Source organism: Ascaphus truei, unplaced genomic scaffold, assembly GCF_040206685.1.
Source record: "Ascaphus truei isolate aAscTru1 unplaced genomic scaffold, aAscTru1.hap1 HAP1_SCAFFOLD_2125, whole genome shotgun sequence".
NCBI lineage: Eukaryota > Metazoa > Chordata > Amphibia > Anura > Ascaphidae > Ascaphus > Ascaphus truei.
In genome coordinates this window covers 1-19721 of record NW_027455038.1, presented here as the reverse complement: position 1 = coordinate 19721, position 19721 = coordinate 1, and the positions used below count along the sequence as shown (strand labels likewise).

At 48.8% G+C, this 19721-nt stretch overlaps 1 protein-coding gene across 10 annotated transcripts; it reads left to right on the top strand.

Annotated features, from left to right (window-relative positions):
* Nucleotides 1-680: 680 nt before the first annotated feature.
* Nucleotides 681-18845, top strand: LOC142477454 (zinc finger CCCH domain-containing protein 11A-like). Of its 10 annotated transcripts, none has more exons than XM_075582283.1 (19): nucleotides 682-803; nucleotides 3520-3548; nucleotides 4697-4749; nucleotides 5110-5256; nucleotides 6624-6743; nucleotides 7437-7560; nucleotides 8099-8293; nucleotides 9291-9419; nucleotides 9735-9848; nucleotides 11052-11156; nucleotides 12286-12360; nucleotides 12640-12747; nucleotides 13395-13460; nucleotides 14200-14814; nucleotides 15430-15506; nucleotides 15689-15923; nucleotides 16201-16367; nucleotides 17051-17124; nucleotides 17388-18845. In XM_075582283.1, the coding sequence occupies exons 4-19, from the start codon at nucleotides 5203-5205 to the stop codon at nucleotides 17617-17619; spliced, it is 2490 nt and encodes an 829-aa protein (XP_075438398.1). In that variant the 5' UTR covers nucleotides 682-803; nucleotides 3520-3548; nucleotides 4697-4749; nucleotides 5110-5202; the 3' UTR covers nucleotides 17620-18845. The 10 variants fall into 10 exon arrangements, with proteins under 10 accessions (XP_075438406.1, XP_075438398.1, XP_075438404.1 ...); XM_075582286.1 differs by having other exon boundaries at nucleotides 683-803; nucleotides 9291-9407; nucleotides 9735-9809; nucleotides 15427-15506; XM_075582284.1 differs by having other exon boundaries at nucleotides 683-803; nucleotides 9291-9407; nucleotides 15427-15506.
* Nucleotides 18846-19721: the final 876 nt, after the last annotated feature.

Sequence of the window (19721 nt, the reverse complement as noted above, 5' to 3'; positions counted from 1 at the left end):
CCATGTTAATTTATACATCTCTCTCTCTCTATCTGAGTCATGTCAAATTCCATTTGTCCTGACCTCCATGGAACCCTGTGCTGGCGGCACCTCCGCAGGCTCCATGAACCTCAGCTCTTACATAGTCTAGTCCAGGGGTGGCAAACTCCAGTCCTCAAGAACCACCAACAGGTCAAGTTTTCAGGATAATCACTGCTTCGGGCCTTCGGCACAGGTGGCTCAGACTGAGCCACCTGTGCTGAAGCAGGGATACTCACGAATGAGACCCATCCGCAGTGAATAAGACTCATGCCCAGCAAGTGAGATGGCTTCCAAGTGAGTGACTCATGCCAAGAGAGATTGACTCATGTAAAGTAAGTGAGATTGCTTCCAAGTGAGTGAGACTCATGCCCTGTAAGTGAGATGGCTTCCAAGTGAGGGAGTGAAACCCATGGCCAGTGAATAAAACAACCTCCCAATGAAGTAAGGGAGACTCATGCCCAGTAAGTGAGACAGCCTCACAGTGTGCGAAACCCATGCCTACTGAGTGAGACCTCACTGCTGTTGTAGTACACGGTGCGCATCCCCTGGCTTCCTATGTGATATGATGTGAATGACAGAGAGAGCTCTTCGTTGCCATGGTGAAAGCAGCTGGTGATGTCATAGAAGCCATGTCGACTCCTGGCAGAGCCTTGGCGGACGCCATTTTGGTTGGCTGGGTCCCGCTGACTCCCGGATGTCCGCCATTTTTGAGGCTGGCAGGTGTGCAACACGTCCGCGAGAGAAGAAAGGAAGAGAAGGACTGGCGGAGACGGAGCAGCTCGGTAATAACGGGGACTGGGGGTAGCGCCAGAGAGGCCGGCCGGCTGGCTTTGTGGTTCCGGGTGGAGAGGGCCGGCCGGCGGCTCCGGGGCTTGCGAGCGAGCACGGGGCGAGGCCTGTGTTAGGATAATCCGCGGCTCCGGGCAGGAGGTAGGCCGCGGCCTGTGTTAGATAGGATAATCCGCGGCTCCGGGCAGGAGGTAGGCCGCGGACTGTGTTGGATAGGATAATCTGCGGCTCCGAGGTATAGGGCAGGCCTCTGAGGGACAACAAGCCCTCAAGTGGGACTGACCCCCAACATGGATTATATCTGTTATTATTACAGGGTATAACGCAGTATGTGTCCCCCCAGGTTGCTCAGAGGCAATAGCCAAGTGACTGACATAACCTTCCATCAACTGAAATGCATGCATTCCCAGTTATAGTTGAGTACATATTAAAAAATAATATATATTAAATATATATTTAATTACCAGCACTCTTGTACATAGGTCATTTAATTTACTTCACTTATTCTATACAAGGGTGGGTGCTGATAATTAGCATGATTACACAATATCCTATTCGAGTTGAGGCACCTCACCTCCTAACTATTTGGGAGTGCCACAATGTGTGTGTGTGTGTGTGTATGTATGTATGTGTGTGTGTGTGTGTGTGTGTGTATATATATATATATATATATATATATATATATATATGTGTGTGTGTGTGTATGTGCAGGAACATTCTTGTAAGGGTTCCATATATAAATGGATCTCGGGCAAAAGGTGACATGGTGTGCTCGTTTGCATGTCACTTCCCAGAATCCCTTGCTGCAGTTGGAGCACTGTGTGCTAGGTGATAATGGTGAAGGGTAGGGTTGCAGACCTGTCTTAAGACACGTGAATGTGCTCACAAGTAATCTTTTTATTTGCTGTGTGTGTGTGTGTATATATATATATATATACTAGCTGAGAGACCCGGCGTTGCCCGGGATGAAATTTTGGGGGGGGGGCGGACGACAGGGTTGGGCTTCTCCCCCCCTTGACAGCTAGGTGGGTGAATGAGTTGACTGAGTGTGTGGGTGGGTGGGTGACACTTGACTGAGTGGGTGGGTGGGTTGGTGACTGAGTGGGTGGGTGACTTTGGGTCGGTGACTGGGTGGGTGACTTTGGGTCGGTTTGACTTTGGGTCGGTGGGTGGGTGACTTTGGGTCGGTGGGTGGGTGAGTGACTTTGGGTCGGTGGGTGGGTGACTTTGGGTCGGTGGGTGGGTGACTTTGGGTCGGTTTGACTTTGGGTCGGTGGGTGGGTGACTTTGGGTCGGTGGGTGACTTGGGTCGGTGGGTGGGTGACTTTGGGTCGGTGGGTGGGTGGGTGACTTTGGGTCGGTGGGTGGGTGGGTGACTTTGGGTCGGTGGGTGGGTCGGTGACTGGGTGACTTTTTCAGGGTCGGTGACTGGGTGGGTCAGTGACTGGGTTCGGTGACTGGGTGGGTCAGTGAGTGGGTAGGTGGGGTTGGTGGGTGGGTGGGGTCAGTGACTGGGTGGGTGGTTTTGGGTGAGACTGAGTGAGTGGGAGACTAAATGGGTGGGTGAGTGGGAGACTGAATGGGTGGGTGAGTGAGTGGGAGACTGAATGGGTGGGTGAGTGGGAGACTGAATGGGTGGGTGAGTGGGAGACTGAATGGGTGGGTGAGTGGGAGACTGAATGGGTGGGTGAGTGGGAGACTGAATGGGTGGGTGAGTGGGAAACTGAATGGGTGGGTGAGTGGGAAACTGACTGGGTGGGAGACTGACTGGGTGGGTGAGTGGAAGACTGACTGGGTGGGTCCGGGTGACTTTTTCAGGGTCGGTGACTGGGTGGGTCAGTGACTGGGTTCGGTGACTGGGTGGGTCAGTGAGTGGGTAGGTGGGGTTGGTGGGTGGGTGGGGTCAGTGACTGGGTGGGTGGTTTTGGGTGAGACTGAGTGAGTGAGTGGGAGACTGAATGGGTGGGTGAGTGGGAGACTGAATGGGTGGGTGAGTGAGTGGGAGACTGAATGGGTGGGTGAGTGGGAGACTGAATGGGTGGGTGAGTGGGAAACTGTGTGTGTGTGTGTGTGTGTGTGTGTGTGTGTGTGTGTGTGTGTGTGTGTGTGTGTGTGTGTGTGTGTGTGTGTGTGTGTGTGTGTGTGTGTGTGTGTGTGTGTGTAAAGACACATTTATTGTACCATTTGGTGTCAGCTTTTTAGACTCTTTTACATAGTACAGTTTAGTACGTTAGCAGAAGCACCCGCTCCAAGCTCCAATCGTTTGGGTTATTGTGTGCCCTGACTCCTCTAATATATATGTATGTGCACACATACATACACTCACCCTTTAGACAGCGTAACAGACGAGTGAATACACTAATAATACACAGACAGATATGTTAAACAGAATTTAAGATAAAGGGGAATATGGGGAGACCAGCCAACAGGGAGGGGAGTATATTTTCAAAGAGATTTCGCTCTAAGTGGCATTGGAAGGATATAGTAATATATGACAGGGCATTAAATATATTGTATGGCAGAGAGGGTGAGTAAGTGAGGGAGGTCGTGATTCAGACGTTTTCTTCCCAGTCGAGGCTAGAAAGTGAGTGAATTGGTAGCACAGTAATCTCTCTGATGCTGCAGCTGTTAGGTGACCGTTCCGAATACAAGACACTCGCACTCAGTTTTCCCACTCACCATGTCCTCTTCCTGTGTTTTGTCTTCCAGCACTTCAGGCGTCGTGGGACTCATTCAGTGTGAGTAAGGGATTAACGCTGGTCATTGAAGTGGCCGTTGCGTGGCAGAGAGATGGGTGCAGCAGCTTCAGGTTGGGAGAGAAGTTGGAAGCAGCACGCTGCTCTGCCTGAGCCCCCTTCAGAGGCAGAGTGGCGTGCTGCACATTGCTCTGCAGTGTCACTGTACGCTCACTCTGCAGTGCCACAGGCCCCCACTACAGGTTAACCTGTTCTTCAGTCCTGTTGGCGACTTGTCTCTCCTGTAATGTAGGGGCTTAGGCTTCAAGAACCAGAAGGCAGATTTGTGAATGGATTCCAAAGCTGTGCCACAGGGCCACACATTCTGTGACACAGGGCCACGTAGGCTCTGCCACAGGGCCACACATTCTGTGCCACAGGGCCACGTAGGCTCTGCCACAGGGTCGCACATTCTGTGCCACAAGTCTGGCAATTGACCCTCCAAATACACAAATATTCAATTTACAAATTACTTTCAGCATATATACAGAGTAATTTGGGAGAATAATCAAATGCAGAATACATCAATGTGGGAACTTGTTGGCTAGTACATCACCATTTTATGTACAAGGTCCTTAAATTCCAATTCTATTCTGTAATATGAAGGGAAAATTTCCTTTTCTGGCAGTTTTACGGGGGAATGTGATCCTAGTTAGCGGGGTGCCCTGTGTTGAATGCGATCTCTGCACATACACACATAATAACACAATGCCTTGTTATCTATCTATCCATCTGTCTTAAAGAAAAGGGGAGTGTTTTTTTCCCTAATAGGTGAAGAATTTGGAAGACTTGGAACTGGATTTTTTTATCTATACAAATATATTTTGCGCCATAGAAGACGGAATATTTTTGACAACTATTTTTTTCATTTTTGTCTGGCTGCCCCAGCTGCAGGCTCATCTCTTCACTTCGCTGTAGAGAATCGCATAAACACAACCTCGCACTGCTGTTTTTGGGGGTGTTTTTTTTTTATATATATATATTTTTTTTTTCTTCACGGACTTGTCTCTCACCCTCCCCCCCCCCCCCCCCCCCCCATCAGCTTTCTGTGGTAAACAAGGCCTGTTCCACCTGCGCCCAGTCCCTCACTTTCCTCCCCTTCCCCTCTTCCACAAATTAACTCTTGGATTGCTGGTTCGTTCGGCCTACAGGAGAATGGAAATGAAACTGGTTGAGGACTGAGAGCTGCACCAAGACTGCCCAAGTGAGTGTCGGAGGAGCGTCTGTGCGTGTGTTGTACATATACACACGTGTGTGTGTGTATATCATTTATTTATTTGGGGCACACACTTAAATGATATAGATCAGATTACTGGAGAGGGTGCTGCTATCAGAGTACCTATAAGACATTTATGCATATTTTTGGTGTGCCTATCCTGAGGTACGTATGTATGTATGTATGTATGTAGAGGTATCTGTACTGTTAGCTAAGCTTAATAATCAAAAATAAATAGTCCATACCGTTCTGTGACTAACGAAATGCTTCCATTTGTGCGAGCTATCCTGGAAATGCACTTTTGTCATGTGCACCGCGTACATTTCTCCCTGTCCTCTTGCTCCGCAGGTTGTGGGGATCCCACGGCCCCCGTGAAGAAGCTCTGAGCGAGTCCTGATCACCAGCCGACCCGCCGCACGCGAGTGTCCGAGCTCAGCCAGCATGACCAACCAGGGAGATGACTGCTACTTCTTCTTCTACTCCACCTGCACCAAGGTAACACACACCTTGTCTGCACCTGGTAGCTGCTCCTATCCAACATGATGTGAAGCCGCCTTTCCTGTGCTGGAGAATATGAGCGCCGTTCCAACGAATGGGACTAAAATCTTCTCCAGTACGGGGGAGGGAGAGAGATGGCATATTGAATAAAGGTCACCAGCCGTCTACTACCTGGCCCTCCTCCTCATTAATGGTAACCGCGGTGTCCCACGTCATATCTTCACTCTGACATTCTGCTTAGTGCAATGTATGTTTTTGTTGTTGTGGTGCCTGAACATTGGCTCATTAGATGGGTGTAAATAAGTGTCTCCCCTTTCAGTGATGCATCAAATAGTCCACGGTCCGGGCCCTTTCTCAGTTTTTCAGAGACAAATGGAAAACATCTTTTACAGCCTCATTTCAGTCAGTTCCATCAGGTTTCAGGCACATAGGGGTTAGTTATAGAGTGGAGAATCCTTAGCTTGGTGATGTGAAATTATTCAGAATTCTATCAATCCAAATACAATCTGTATACATCTTCCTTAACCAGTCTTAACATTGTAATTGCCTGTTTTTGTCACTGTCAGCCCAATCTTCTTAGTCAATCATCAACATTAGAACACTGTTTCTTCATTTAGCAATATTTACTTTGATTTACAAAAACCCTCTTGTTCTGTCACTAAGTAACTATAGGATTAACGATGTTCCTAATCTTTTAAAACCAATGTCTATTGTATTGTCATTTACAACGAACTATTTAACTAACCTTTGATTCCACACTCATAATCCTATAATATTCAACTCGGCAGACTTTAACCATACCAAGTTTCATACAAAATGGAAAATAATAAAACAAGGTAGATTAAGTCACACAAAACATTCCTCCCCCTGCCTGTCTTCAGACTGATTTATCTCCTCATCTTTGCAGAGGCCGCTAATCATTTTCCAATATCATTTCTAACTTAATACTATATTCCTTATTTTAACTAGTTACATGCTGAATATATGTATATGGACAGTATAACATCTTTATTATTCTGACTTGAAATCGTCCTATCTTCAGTGCCCAGAGCAGATATTCACCATAATGTATGTTGTCCTGGGGGAAAAATAATGAAATGAATGAAAGAAACGTCGGCGATGTTACGAGGGGAGGGGGCGCATGGTGCGACCCTCCGCACAAAGTGCTTTGTAAAGTGAGAAAGTGGGTATGATGTAAAACAGACTGGGAGCGGGTTTCAGACAAAGAGAACACAAAAGAACTAGTGGCATAAAAAGCAGGAAATAGATCAGCACAAGTAGTGAGCGTGTCCAGGGGTTACACACAGCTGTGCAGATGACTTTTAGAGGCTCCTGTGTAAGTGTTGGCCTTTGCTTTGGGACAGGGGGAAAGCTGTGCATTTCGTCACTGTGAGGCCGCCATAGGGAACGAGATGGTCTGCACCTTGTGGCAGGAGGGGCGCTGCTTCAGACAGGTCTGCAAGTACCGGCACATGGAGATAGACGTAAGTACTCCGGACATCCGCTCCTGCAAGAAGAGATGCGTGTGTGCAGAAGGACAGCGCGCGTGTGACAGAGCCCGCTGTGTATGTGTGTGGCGGGGCCTGCGCTGTGTGTGGCAGTTCCCGCGTGGTGTGGCAGTACCTGCGCGGTGTGTGGCAGGGTGTGTGTGGGGGAGGGCCCACGTGGTGTGCTTGTGAAAGGGAAGAATTTCTGAGGAAGGTTGTAATGCCCTGTGCTCGTTTAAATAGAAGTTTGGGGAGGGGGAAAGCTAGCACTGTCTCTACGGTTTGTGTAAGGACAGGGTGCACATCAGGGAATATCTTGCACTTTGTCCGTTTTAAGTGACAATAAGGGGCAGCTGACGGTGCCACTTCCCAGGCCATGTACCTGTGCTGCATTTAAGGGGAGGGTTTTATTTTGGCGAAGAAGTAGTGTACAGGGAAGGCTGGGACTGCTACTGAGTGTCCATTACCTGTTTGTACTGGTAGGAATTGTATGGGCAGTATAAGTGTGAGAGGCTTGGCGGTATCGCACTATGCATTAAGTAGAGGCTGGCACTGCCAAGTGTTAGGGGGTGGCAGCCGGCCCTGCTGCGCAGTACATTAGGCATGGAGGCTGGCACACTTTTCATGCAAATAAAGCATTGCTGTACTCCTACACAATCCTGTTTTATGATATGGATTTTATCTCTGCAGAAAAAGCGAAGCAAGATCCCGTGTTACTGGGAGAACCAGATTTCCGGGTGTCAGAAAGGCAACTGTGCCTTCCATCACGCCAAGGGGCGCTTCGTGGATGGGATCTTCCTGCTCCCCAGCAAGAGTGAGCATTTATTCTCATTCGTGTTGTGTAAACACCAGACTTCACCTTTGGAATACAGTAACTTGACCTTATCGTACCCTGAATGGCCCTGTCCACATGTTCTGTTGACTGATCCACTGACCTTTAGGACTGATCACTTCCTGCACACTCACATACACAGAGGAAGTAAAGCTTCAGGGACGAGGAGGGGAAATGTGAACAAACAGAACACGTTTCCTCTTTCCTGATACGAGTGGTGATTTATGCAGAGACAAAGATCTAGCCATCCGAGTGACACCTTATCCCTGTATGCCCAATTCCCAAACCAGTGAAGCCTTACACCCCCATTGGATCCCCGATCCCTGACTCTCTCCCATTAAAATCCCCTTCTGCATACCCAGGGCGCTCCCAAAAATTCCCCAGCCACGTTATTCTTCCCCATCTCTGCTAGGAGTCTGTCCCATGGAAGCACTACCCATTCTGTAAGGAAGGCAGTGACGCAGCAGCCCAGACTTTTACCCTCCCAGCCCATGTGTGTCAACCAGCACTCTCCCCACAGCCCACCTGCCCAAGCCTGAACCAGCCGAGGAGGAACCAGTGGCTGCTCAGCTCTCACTGGCACAGAACAAGCTAATTGTGGCACCCGCCCCACAGCTGCGGGGAGTAAAAAAGATGGAGGCCTCTGAGAACGTGCCCAGCCCCACCCACCCCCCCGTGGTGATTAACGCTGCTGACGATGATGAGGACGATGATGGTGAGTAGTGGAGAAGGATTTCCATTGTGTAGGACAAGGAGGAGTATCCCTTGAGTGCATCTACAGGTCTTCCACAGGTTCCCAAACATGCCTTGGTCCCCCCCGTCATACAGAGCTGAACCTGCACACAAGGATTCTGGGTAACAGCATGCAGAGCAGTACTTTGGGCGTGTCACACTTTAGCTTTTTATCCATTTTAAAATGAGACATATTTCTTAATTGGCTTGTTTTCCCTGCTGGGTGGTACAGCTCGTACAGCAAGCTGTGGGTAACCCACTCACGGCTGCGTCATACCTTTTGGACTAGGCCATGCGAACTTGGTAACGGATTCTGTATTGGGCAGCTGGGAGTAGTTGCAAAGCATACACAAAGTGATGGCTAAGTCCACATAGGACCAAATTCAAAGGGAGCAATGTAGGTTAAATATCGGTGCCTTGATGGTTTGAAAAATATAAAAATATATATAATGTCTGTAAATGTGCCGTTTATGTATAACTGTCTGATTGAGGGGCATGTCAGTCAGTCCAAGGATAATCATTAGGTCTTATTGACTAGGTTGAGTAGTTGATTTCTGTATAACCATGCATTTACTGGTATGTATGCATGTCAGTATGTCCGTTAATGAAGCGCTGCACACAATACAATTAGGCGTAGCAAGCTCCTGTCCCAAAGAGCTTACAGTCTAATGTTTGGCACATTGAGGTACTGAGGTTTCCCAAGGTCACAAAGAAAGTGAAGAAGTGTCTGAGGCTGGAATTGCAGCCACAAGCTTGTGCATTCTAAACCAGCGGTGCCAACTCCAAGGGTATGGTTTTAAGGATATCCCTGCTTCAGCACAGGTGACTCCATCAGTGGCTCAGTCGAAGACTGCACCACCTGTGCTGATGCAGGGATATCCTGAAAACCTGACCTGTTTGTGGCTCTTGACGACTGGAGCTGGCCACCCCTGTTCTAAACGTTCGTCTCACCCCTTTGCTGCCCCTGCTATGTCTTCCAGACCAGTTTTCTGAGGAAGGAGAAGAACTGAAGAGCTCGGGTCTGCAGCACCCGTCACTGATCGCACACCAGGGGACACGCGTCATCACTACCCGCAAAGCAGCCACGCCCAAAAAAGGTAATTTGAGAGGTGGGTGTCCCAGTGCTGCCACCCGCTGCAGTGAGACTGCCAGAGCACGGATTATATACCTGTAATATATACCTGTACAGGGGCCCAGCGGGGATCTGTATAGTGTAAGTAGATATGATGTGAGACTGTGCTCTTATTTTGAGGGGGTAAGCAGGTAGAGAAGCTCGGCTCTCTGATGCATGGAATGGCTCAGACTCGCCTGTCCCCTGTCCCCTGACGTGTGCCGCTGGTCTTACACAGTACTACAGCTTCTTGATAACTGAATCCCTGAACGCTGCATTATAATTAAGTGATCTCTAATTCTCCCCCCTGCAGACGTTGGTTTAAACTTTGGCATTAAAACCCTGGATGAAATTAAGTGGAGGAAGGGGCGAGGGGGCGCGCAGGCTGGTACGTTCCCCTCCTTGGGGGCTCCTGGGGCAGGCATAGGTAGGTTCCGCTTTCCTGTGCGACTCTGTGGTTGGATAGAGATCCTTGGGGTGGAAGAAGAGGGGCTGGAAGGGACAGGGTGTCCTAAGGACAGTACAAATTACACACATCCCTTGAAATGAGATTTCACCAGCAGAGTAGGATAGGGATCTGTACAGTGGGAGCAGTGACAATGTGAGATTAACTACCCATGGAGACTAATGGCAGATACAGTAGATATATTCAGGAAAAGGTTAGACATCAAGGAAAGGTATAAAACATTGATCCAGGGAGATCTGATCATTTTTACTGGGGTCACTACACATTGTTAAGATTTTGATATCTTCACCGAGTGGGGAGGTGTAGTGGTTAAGGAATACATTATCTCAGGGGTGGGCAACTCCAGTCATCAAGGGCCACCAACTGGTCAGGTTTTATGGATATCTGCTTCAGCACAGGAGGTGCAGTGTTCGACTGAGCCACCTGTGCTGACGCATGGATATTCTGAAAACCTGACCTGTTGGTGGCCCTTGAGTACTTGAGTTAGCCACTCCTGCTCTATACCTTTCCTTTCTAACATTTTCTTAAATATATCTACTGTATCCGTCATTGCAATCTCCATGGGTAGTAAATCTCACATGGTCACTGCCCTTACTGAAAATAACCCGTTTCTATGCTGCTGGTGAATCTCATTTCAAGGGGTGACTCCGTGACCCTGTGTCATTTGTACTGCTTTTTGGATGAAAAGTACCATTGGAAGTTCCTTGTTTTGACCTTGGATATATTTGTGAACAGTAATCCTATCCCCACTTAGATACCTCTTTTTCAATATGCCGAATGTTCATTTGGATATTCTTTTATGCACGCCAGACCTTCCATCCCTTTTATTCATTTGGTGTCTCTTCTCTGCACTTCTAGTTTCATAACGTCCCTTTATTTTTTATGGAGCAGTGCCCAAGTCTACTTCATATTGAAGGTGTGATCTTATTCAGGGGCAAAATTATGCTCGGCTCCATTTCACTTACACTCTGTTTTACACATGATAATATCCTGGTAGCCTTTGTAGCAACTGCCTAACATTGAGCACTATTGCTAAGCCTGCTGTTTTCCAGCACTCATACATTCGCGGTTCAGAGCCAGTTCTTCACTGTTAAAGTACGTTAGAAAGGGGGCAGAGTACAGTATGTGTGTTGCTTAAAACTTTTGCTTCTCATTCTTCTGCAGATGTTCCCACATTTGCTTCAATTCCTTTGGGTCCCTCTCATGTCCAGATGGTGCCGGAAAAGGACAGGACCGTTGTCCGGACCATCACCTTCTCCTCAAAGAATGGTAACAACCAAAAGGCCCCCCCCCCCCTTTCCCTTCCTGCTATTCTCCGTGTGTGTGTGTGTGTGTGTGTGTGTGTGTGTGTGTGTGTGTGTGTGTGTGTGTGTGTGTGTGTGTGTGTGTGTGTGTGTGTGTGCGTGCGTGCGTGCGTGCGTGCGTGCGTGCGTGCGTGCGTGCGTGCGTGCGTGCGTGCGTGCGTGCGTATATATATATATATATATATATATATATATATATATATATATATATATATATATATATATATATATATATATATATATATACACACACACACCCTGTCTTTCACCATTATCACACAGCACTTCCACTGCAGCAAGGGATTCTGGGAAATGACATGCAAATCAGAACACAGTGCCACCTTTTATCTCAAGCTCACATTACATGAACAACCCTTAGCCAATACATGCTGCTTTAGACACAGCTTTTAAGCAAGGGCTTGGGATATGCAAAGCCAGTAAACCCACTCACAGACATGTTTCAACCTTGATGGGTATCATCAGTGTGAGGTTGGTTGCTGGCTGGCCTGGTTGTGGAGGGTTTTTGTCACTTTTTTTACCCACCATAACCTTAATAAGTGTGGTGATTACCTACTATTAATCTCAAACCAGCAAATGCCAGCAACCAACCTCACACTGATGATACCCATCAAGGTTGAAACATGTCTGTGAGTGGGTTTACTGGCTTTGCATCTCCCAAGCCCTTGCTTAAAAGCTGTGTCTAAAGCAGCATGCATTGGCTAAGGGTTGTTCATGTAATGTGAGCTTGAGATAAAAGGTGGCACTGTGCACATTTGCATGTCATTTCCCAGAATCCGTTGCTGCAGTGGAAGTGCTGTGTGCTGGGTGATAATGGTGAAAGACAGGGTTGCAGACCTGTCTTAAGACATGCAAATGAACATACAGTAATATTTACAGTTGCTATATGCTTTACTGTGGAGGGTTTTGGTCACTTTTTTTTTTACGTGTGTGTGTGTGTGTGTGTGTGTGTGTCCCCTGCATCCTGCATCAGTCTGTATAGCAGGTTGTTGAATCAGATGTTGCTTGCTCTTGGTATGCTGTACTGGTTACTGTTATTAATCGGCTGCCATCTCTCTCGTTCCCTCCCTACACAGACCAGCCCGGTATACATATGAGCCTGGCCCAGAGACTGGGCAAACGCAAAGCATGTGCTCCTCACAGCCCACTAGGTAATGCAGCCACTGACTTCTTTTCTGCAACTCTGACCAACAGGAAATCAGTGCGGGTCGAGGTGTGCATGCGTGCATGCGTGCATGCGTGTATGTGTGCGCGCGCTGTACGTTAATTTTGCGCGTTACGGTTCTGATTAAACCGGCAGTGCTTTAAGTGTAAGGCCTAGGGCAGCTGCTCCTCTGTTAGCCTCTCACCCACAGAGCTGACAGTCCGCTCTGAGGGAGGGGGGATTTGATAGAAGCTTGTGTCACTAACCTTCTTGCCTCTTCTCTCAGCCACCTCCGCAGAGGAGAGCCTTCCTCCCATGAAGAAAAGCCTCTCGCAGAGACTGGGGAGGAGGCTGGAGCCACCGGCGGGGGGACCTGACACATCACCAATGACAGGTACTTCACAAGCGAATATCCCCTTGCCCTCCTCCCTACTCCTGTAGCACTTCTGTTTTATTAAATGATCACCTTCACATTGAAATGAGACTGTAACATTGTGGAAATCCATAATAAACTATAATAGTCCTGGCAAATGGAGTGTTTGTTCTGCGCGGGAAATCTGCAACGAGGCGAGGTCGAGATTACCAAATTCAGCAACATGTGACTGATTAATTTTGCTATTATTGGTTGATCAGTCACATGTCAAATCCTAGGAGGATAGTTTAGGGCAGGGGTGTTCAACCCCAGTGCTCAATAGCTACCAACAGGTCAGGTGTTTTCAGGATATCTCTGCTTCAGCACAGGTGGCTCAGTGGCTGTGCTGAAGCAGGGACTAATTGAGCCACCTGCCCTGATGCAGGAGCTGATTGAGCCATCTGTACTGAAGCAGGGACTGATTGAGCCACCTGCCCTGATGCAGGGGATGATTGAGCCACCTGCCCTGAAGCAGGGATATCCTGAAAACCTGACCTGTTGGTGACTCTTGAGGACTGGAGTTGGTCACCCCTGGTCTAGGGAAACGCCATTATCTGCAGTGCTGCTATGTATAAATAGTGCAGCGAAGTGGGTTTCTGAGCACCCGTCGTCTTCCTCTTCTCCTGCAGTTCAAGTGCCCCAGTCTGTGAAGGAGCGCCTGGGGTTACCTGCGGAGCAGAACAGCGCAGAGACAGGTACCTGGCGTGTAGTTAAAGCAGACTCTGAGATTCAGCACTCCCAAGGACTAATGTCTGCCACTACTTACAGTATTAATAAGCCTCGTAGACAATGGCAGATCTAGCAATGAAATCTGAGGCGCAGAGAGGTAGAGACACTTGCAAGATCCCATTAAGCTGTTTGGTGTCGAACAAAAGCACAGTATGTTCTAACAGGAACAAAGTCCAGCATTTAAACCAGCGCAAGATGCACAGAAAACCTGTACTTGCATTAAATCTACATTGCTGTTAATGCGTATAATTGGCTATGTATGTATCTTCAAGGGAGTGCCTTATTGCAGTCAGTGACAGATTTTTTTATTGTCTAGCAGTAGGTGTGTATAGTAGGGACATAGACCACCCACACAGGGATATTTGGGTAACCCAACTCCTGGCATTGACAGGTCAAAAGATTGGGTATGGTGGGCACTCGCCTACTATAATAATTGAACATTTTAGAAAGGTGCTAGTATGGGAGGATGGTGACCCGTGTACCCACCCGGAATTAATCAGAGACGAGGAACAATTGGCAGAGACTGATGATTAATTTGAATAAAGAAAAGCCGTATTATGCAGAGTGATGTACATACAGAAAAGCAGCACAACGTTTTGGGGTTAAGCCTTTTTCAGGTGAAAAAGCATGTGAGGTCACTCAAGTTAGTAGTCACATCAGCATTGAGGCGGCACATGGCTCTGACCACGTTTCCTCCTGCCACAGAGAGAGCCACCAAGCCGGCCAATGAGTTCCGAATCAAGACACTCGAGGAGATCCGTCAGGAGAAGGCCGGCCAGAAGCACGAGCATTGTCCCGCAGGGCCACCTCCAAGAGGTGAGGAACCTGCTAAGACAGAGGGAGAAGCAACATCGAAGCCCCAAGCAGGCCTTTACATCAAGACCTTCTCCGAGGTCCAAGCAGAGAAGAGGCAGAGGCAGCTGAAAAGGGAGACTGTGGCCGAACGTCAGGGGGAAGAGATGCAGAAGGTTGGAGGTCAAGTGGAGGCAACAAGGAAGCTTAGAAGGCAAGCTGAGGTTAAGCGTAAGGTCGGAGGTCAGGAGGAAGTGAAGCCGGCGGTTGGAGGTGAGACTGTAGTAGACAGCACCGACTCCAAGAAGCCTCCAGCTCGTGAGTCCCCACCCAGCGCCAGGGTGAAGCCCACAGAGACGCGAGGCAGGTCCCAACCCATTGAGCAGGTGCGAATAAAAACCCTGGAAGAGATCAGAGAGGAGAAAGCCCGGAGACTCCAGCAAGCCGTGAAACCGCAGAGCGTGGCAGTGTCTCAGCCACTGGCGCCATCCAACCGCAAGAGGGTCCTCCGAATCTCCAAACCCTCAGGTAACAAGGAGTCCTCGAGGTGGGGGAACGGGAAGTCCAGTCAGCTCTGTGCGCCGTGTCATGCAGTGCACAGGGTACAGGGAAAACGGGATTGCTAAATATATGTAGAAATGGCGCCTTTCATGGGTAACTAAGGTCAAAAGAAAACGCGGTCATGATACAGGGAATTCTTCAGATGTGCCATTTGTTATTTTACTCTGATAACAGAAACATTTAGATTTTGTTCTCGCTGAATTCTACATTTGAAATCCTCTCCTATCCATCAAATTGTTTATAATATTGATTTTTTTCTTGGCGCTAATGTCCATTCCTCTGTACACATGCTTTTTCAGGCACTGTGAGTGCTTGCCTCTTAGAGCTTGCAATCCTAATGTTGGTGCGTGTCGCACTGGGAGATAAAATGCCTCTCCCTAGGTCACAAGCAGCCGACACGAAGATTCTCCGACTCCTAAGGCGGCGACAGTGACACCGAGCTGTCCCTTCAGCCCCTGGTGTATAGCTTTATATTTTGGACCCAGAATTTTATTACAAACGTGGTTGGGTGCATCACGGCCGTCCGGGTTTTCATTCATGGACATCACTAACCAAATCACACTTTCCTTATTTATATAGTAGAAGCAAAACCGGACCCAGTACCTGCAGAATTGAGCCTGTCCACCCCTGAAACCAGAGCGGAAGGGGACGCTGCCAATGTGAGAACACAGTTATCTTCTCTTTCTAATGTATATCGGGTTTTTTTTCTTTGTTGATCCTCCCTTATTACTCACCCACCTGTGATTCTTCCCCCCGCTAGTTCTTGAACTCCGATGTACATGTGCAAATCGCTATCTGACCTGGTTCATGCCGTGGCTAACTGCTCCTCTCTTATATGCAGCATCTGGATAAAGTCCCCCGTATCCCTCCTGTCTCCGTACCTGTGAAGCGCTCGCCTGAGAAGCAGCAGGAGAGGGAGAGCGAGTCCGGGACCCCCACACCTCTGACTGCCCCAGAGAGAAAGCCAGCGGGCAAAGCCGGCCGCACTCCTGCTCTGGTGACACCTGTTCCTGAACCCAGAGACTCGGCAGAGGCTGGGAAACCCACGGTGCAGACTTCAGAGAAGAGAACGAGAGGTACACAAAGGCTTGTCTGCAGATCACTACGCTGGGAGTGGGAGGGAGTGAAGGTTTTGTTTGGGCATGCACTCTCTGCAGATCTCTAGGTTGGGATTGGGAGGGAATACAGGTGTTGATCGGACATGACTGCAGGTAGCTTGGAGTCGGATACACCAAATTCAAAATCCAATGCGAGTTCCTGATAGGCAAAAGAGGAAGAGGGGGAAGCAAAAGGGCAGTTTGGGAGGGCTGAGACGTGTAGGATGAAGGAGTGACCTGTACTTGCTGGTTTCAGGAAAACCCAAAGGGAACGTGGTGCCACGTGTGGTAAAGAGCCGCGCCGGTTCCAAAAGAGCGGTCAAAAGGAAAGCCCCCGAGAGTCTGGCAGTGGCGGCCGTGAGACCCCTCAGCCCTGCAGCCTCTTCCCCCCGCAAGGAGCTGACCCCCAAAAAGGCAACCCCGGTAAGGAGACCCCCACATCTCGCACTTCGGGCTACATCTTTTCAGAATTATCTTCGTATAACGAGGTGTGATAATATGCACGATCCCTTCCTGCTAGAATACCCCGCAGAATCTTTTCAGAATTATCTTCGTATAACGAGGTGTGATAATATGCACGATCCCTTCCTGCTAGAATACCCCGCAGAATCTGTATAGCGCCAGCGGTCCCGCAGCACCAGCGTGTCACCGGACGTCCGGTATTCCCAGTCATATTGCTTCAGGAGCGGTCACATGACTGCCGCCACTGCCCCCTGTGGCTGACGGTTTGTCCCCTAGAAAACAAGCATTTGTACCACGATGTACCAGGCACGTCATAAGAGCACTGTAAAGGTTAATGGCCGAATGTTAGGTAGCGCACCTCATCTGAACAAAGAAATAGTGTGACCCGGACAGAAGGGACCCGAGTCCCCTTGTGTCCTTCCCTCCTGCCGTGTGGATGACAGATTTGCCTACGGACGTGGGGTGCACGTATCGCCGGTATCGCCGGTTCCCCCCGGACAATTGGAAGCCGATTCCTTTCCAGATTTGTAACATTCCACTGCACGCAACCATGGGTCGGCCTGCGAACCCCTGTAAGTGACGGGTCCCTGAGAGCTGCTGTCGTCCCCAAACTGGTCTCTCACTTTGACCTCTTTCCTGCACAGGTGCTGGCAGCAGATCCCGGTCTCCAGGAGAAACCTACTGTCACTGACCCGTCACCAAAGCGTCCCAAAGAAAGGTATGAGGGGGTCAAGTGGGGAGAATGCAAATGGATGTCATTAGTTGTGAATATAAACACCTGCACCTGTATATGCACATATACACCTACCACCACCCCCCCCCCTCACCTCCATATCCCCCCCCACCACCACCACCACTCAGCAACTTTCCCGGGACCCAACCTACCTCTCAGGCCTGCACATATACTCCTACACGCACCCTTCTTAAGTATGAAGTGCCCTGTAAAGGTTAATAACCCTTTAATCCCTTCCTCTCCTGCAGCTCCGAGCTCCCTACCTCTGAGCTGGTCAGTCCCACCACGGCACAGGCTCTGGTGAAGTCCCGCAGGCTGAGCACGGCGTCGGCAGGAAAAGCCACGCTGCCCACAGAGGACGACTTCGACAAACTGCTCTGGGAAATGTCTGGGGGGAAACTGGAGGCCGAAATTGACCTGGACCCGGGGAAGGATGAAGACGACCTCCTGCTGGAGCTGTCTGAGATGATTGACAGCTGAGCCTGGGAAGGAAGGTGCCGAATGCGCCCCAAATTCTTAACACCGTAGGGGGGGGGAGGGAACAAGACACGTCATTGACCACCTCACGTGCCCAGGGAAATGCTGGATGAATACGGACACATCCAGTTCTGGAACCTTACCCATGGGTCCAGCTCTTAGTCATTGGACTTCCAGCACAACTAGAAACCCGGACACTGAGCTTCGACGTAGGAGAAGAAACTCATCCGGACATTGTGGCTTCGACCCCCAATTCACTCACCTGAAGTGAGGAGGTAGCATCCCGCTAGATTGTGTCTCCTCTTACCCCCCCCCCCCCCCTTCCCACACACACAAGCTGTAAGACCCCCGCCTTCATCTTGGTGCATGTCCCCTCTGGACACTTGCAGACAGAACGAACCCTTCCCTACTCTTAACAAAACAAATGTATATATGCTCTGTTCCTTGTATATCTTAACTCAAAATTGTGCAGGGTCAATGTGTCGTTCAACTTGCACTTTTATTTGTTTTTATCTTGGTTACTAAAAAAAAAAAAATCCTGTTCCAAGCCTGTGTGTCGGTGAGAAATTGGGAGGAGCAGTCGGTGTAACCGAGAGGCTGTCGCCTTAACCCGCGCTCAGCAGGGACCCTAAACACGGTCGAGTTGCTGGATTCTGTCACACGGCACGTGATGTTCCTGCGTCCGACACACATTTCCTGCTACAACAGAGTGAAAATGTGACACTTGGAACCCGCTGAACACTGCCAGGCCTGCCTGTTCTTACCGAGTCATTCGCACACGGTTTCATTTTGTGCTTGGACTGATTCTAATCACCGATGCGTTTTCTCACCCGTGTGTGGCCGGACCCACTCCCTGTCCTTCCTTGGGCAGCTTCTCATGCAGAGCCTCGCGTCCCCATTCTCTCGCCTGTCTCGCCCGCGACAGTTTGTATAAAGCCTGCTGGCGCTTTGCTGGTGTCAGGAGCTGAAACGTTCCAAGCGTGCTGTATATAGCCTTTTATTTGTTATGCTTTTGTTGGGTAGTGGCACAATTCTCCCTTTTTTATTTGAAATGATTTGGTTCCGAAGTGTTAATGTCCCTGACCACAGAACGCAGCAGATGAGGTGTTTGACGATCAATGTGTAAATGATATTGGCAGAATGTACCTAGTATAAGTGGCTTGTTTAAAAGGACAATCGGGTGACACAGAAGGATCGATATGGGGGAAGCGCTCAGCCTTCTGATGTCAGACTGAATAGAGGGATTATTGCTCTCCCTAACCATACAGTCTTTAGCTCCACTTGTTGCTCCCGTCTAATTCCCGTTTTTGTAAATAGTTTCCCAAGAGGAATTTTGCCTGTTAACCGCTTCAGTGGCACAATACGAAGGGGTTTTTAAAAAACATTTTTTCAGGTCATTGTAAGGAAGATGAGTTTGTGCATTACATTTGATTTTTTTTTTTTTTTTTTTTGAGAGGTAAACTATGCTGACCTTGTTCTCTTAAAGTTGGTTGTATGAGTTGTCTGCTCAGTCGGAATGATTGTACGAAATAAAGAATTTAATGATTGGCTGGTTGTGTCCTGCAGATCATCACTAGCCTGTCGCTGCTACAAGGATGGAAAACCACCGCTTAGGAACATGGAATCTGTATCATTCGTAGAGAAAGGTGTGTTTAGAGGCACTGCTGTGTTTTTTGGAGCTGCTGCTGCATGTGTAAGAAGTTTCTTACATCTGATGCAGAATGTTAAACTTAGACCACTTTGTATATGGAGGATTGGGGGGGGGGGGAGGGCAAATAAAAGGCAAAAAGGTACCAAGACTCAATATGATGTATGTTATTAGAATCTGTGCATCATGTAACTCCGCCTACTGACGCGCCCCAAAGTGCAAGCTGGGGCAGAGATGCAGAATGTGATGCATCTCATTATAATCTGTGCACCAGGTAACATGTGATGCATCTCATTATAATCTGTGCACCAGGTAACTCCCCCCAACTCCTCCTACTGACTCTCCCCCAGGTGCAAACTGGGGCAGACAGGGCAAAATTGGAGAAAAATGCTTTGATACATAGGTGCAGAGCGGAAATGCCCTGGTTTTGCTCCAAAATTGCCTTTATACAGAGACC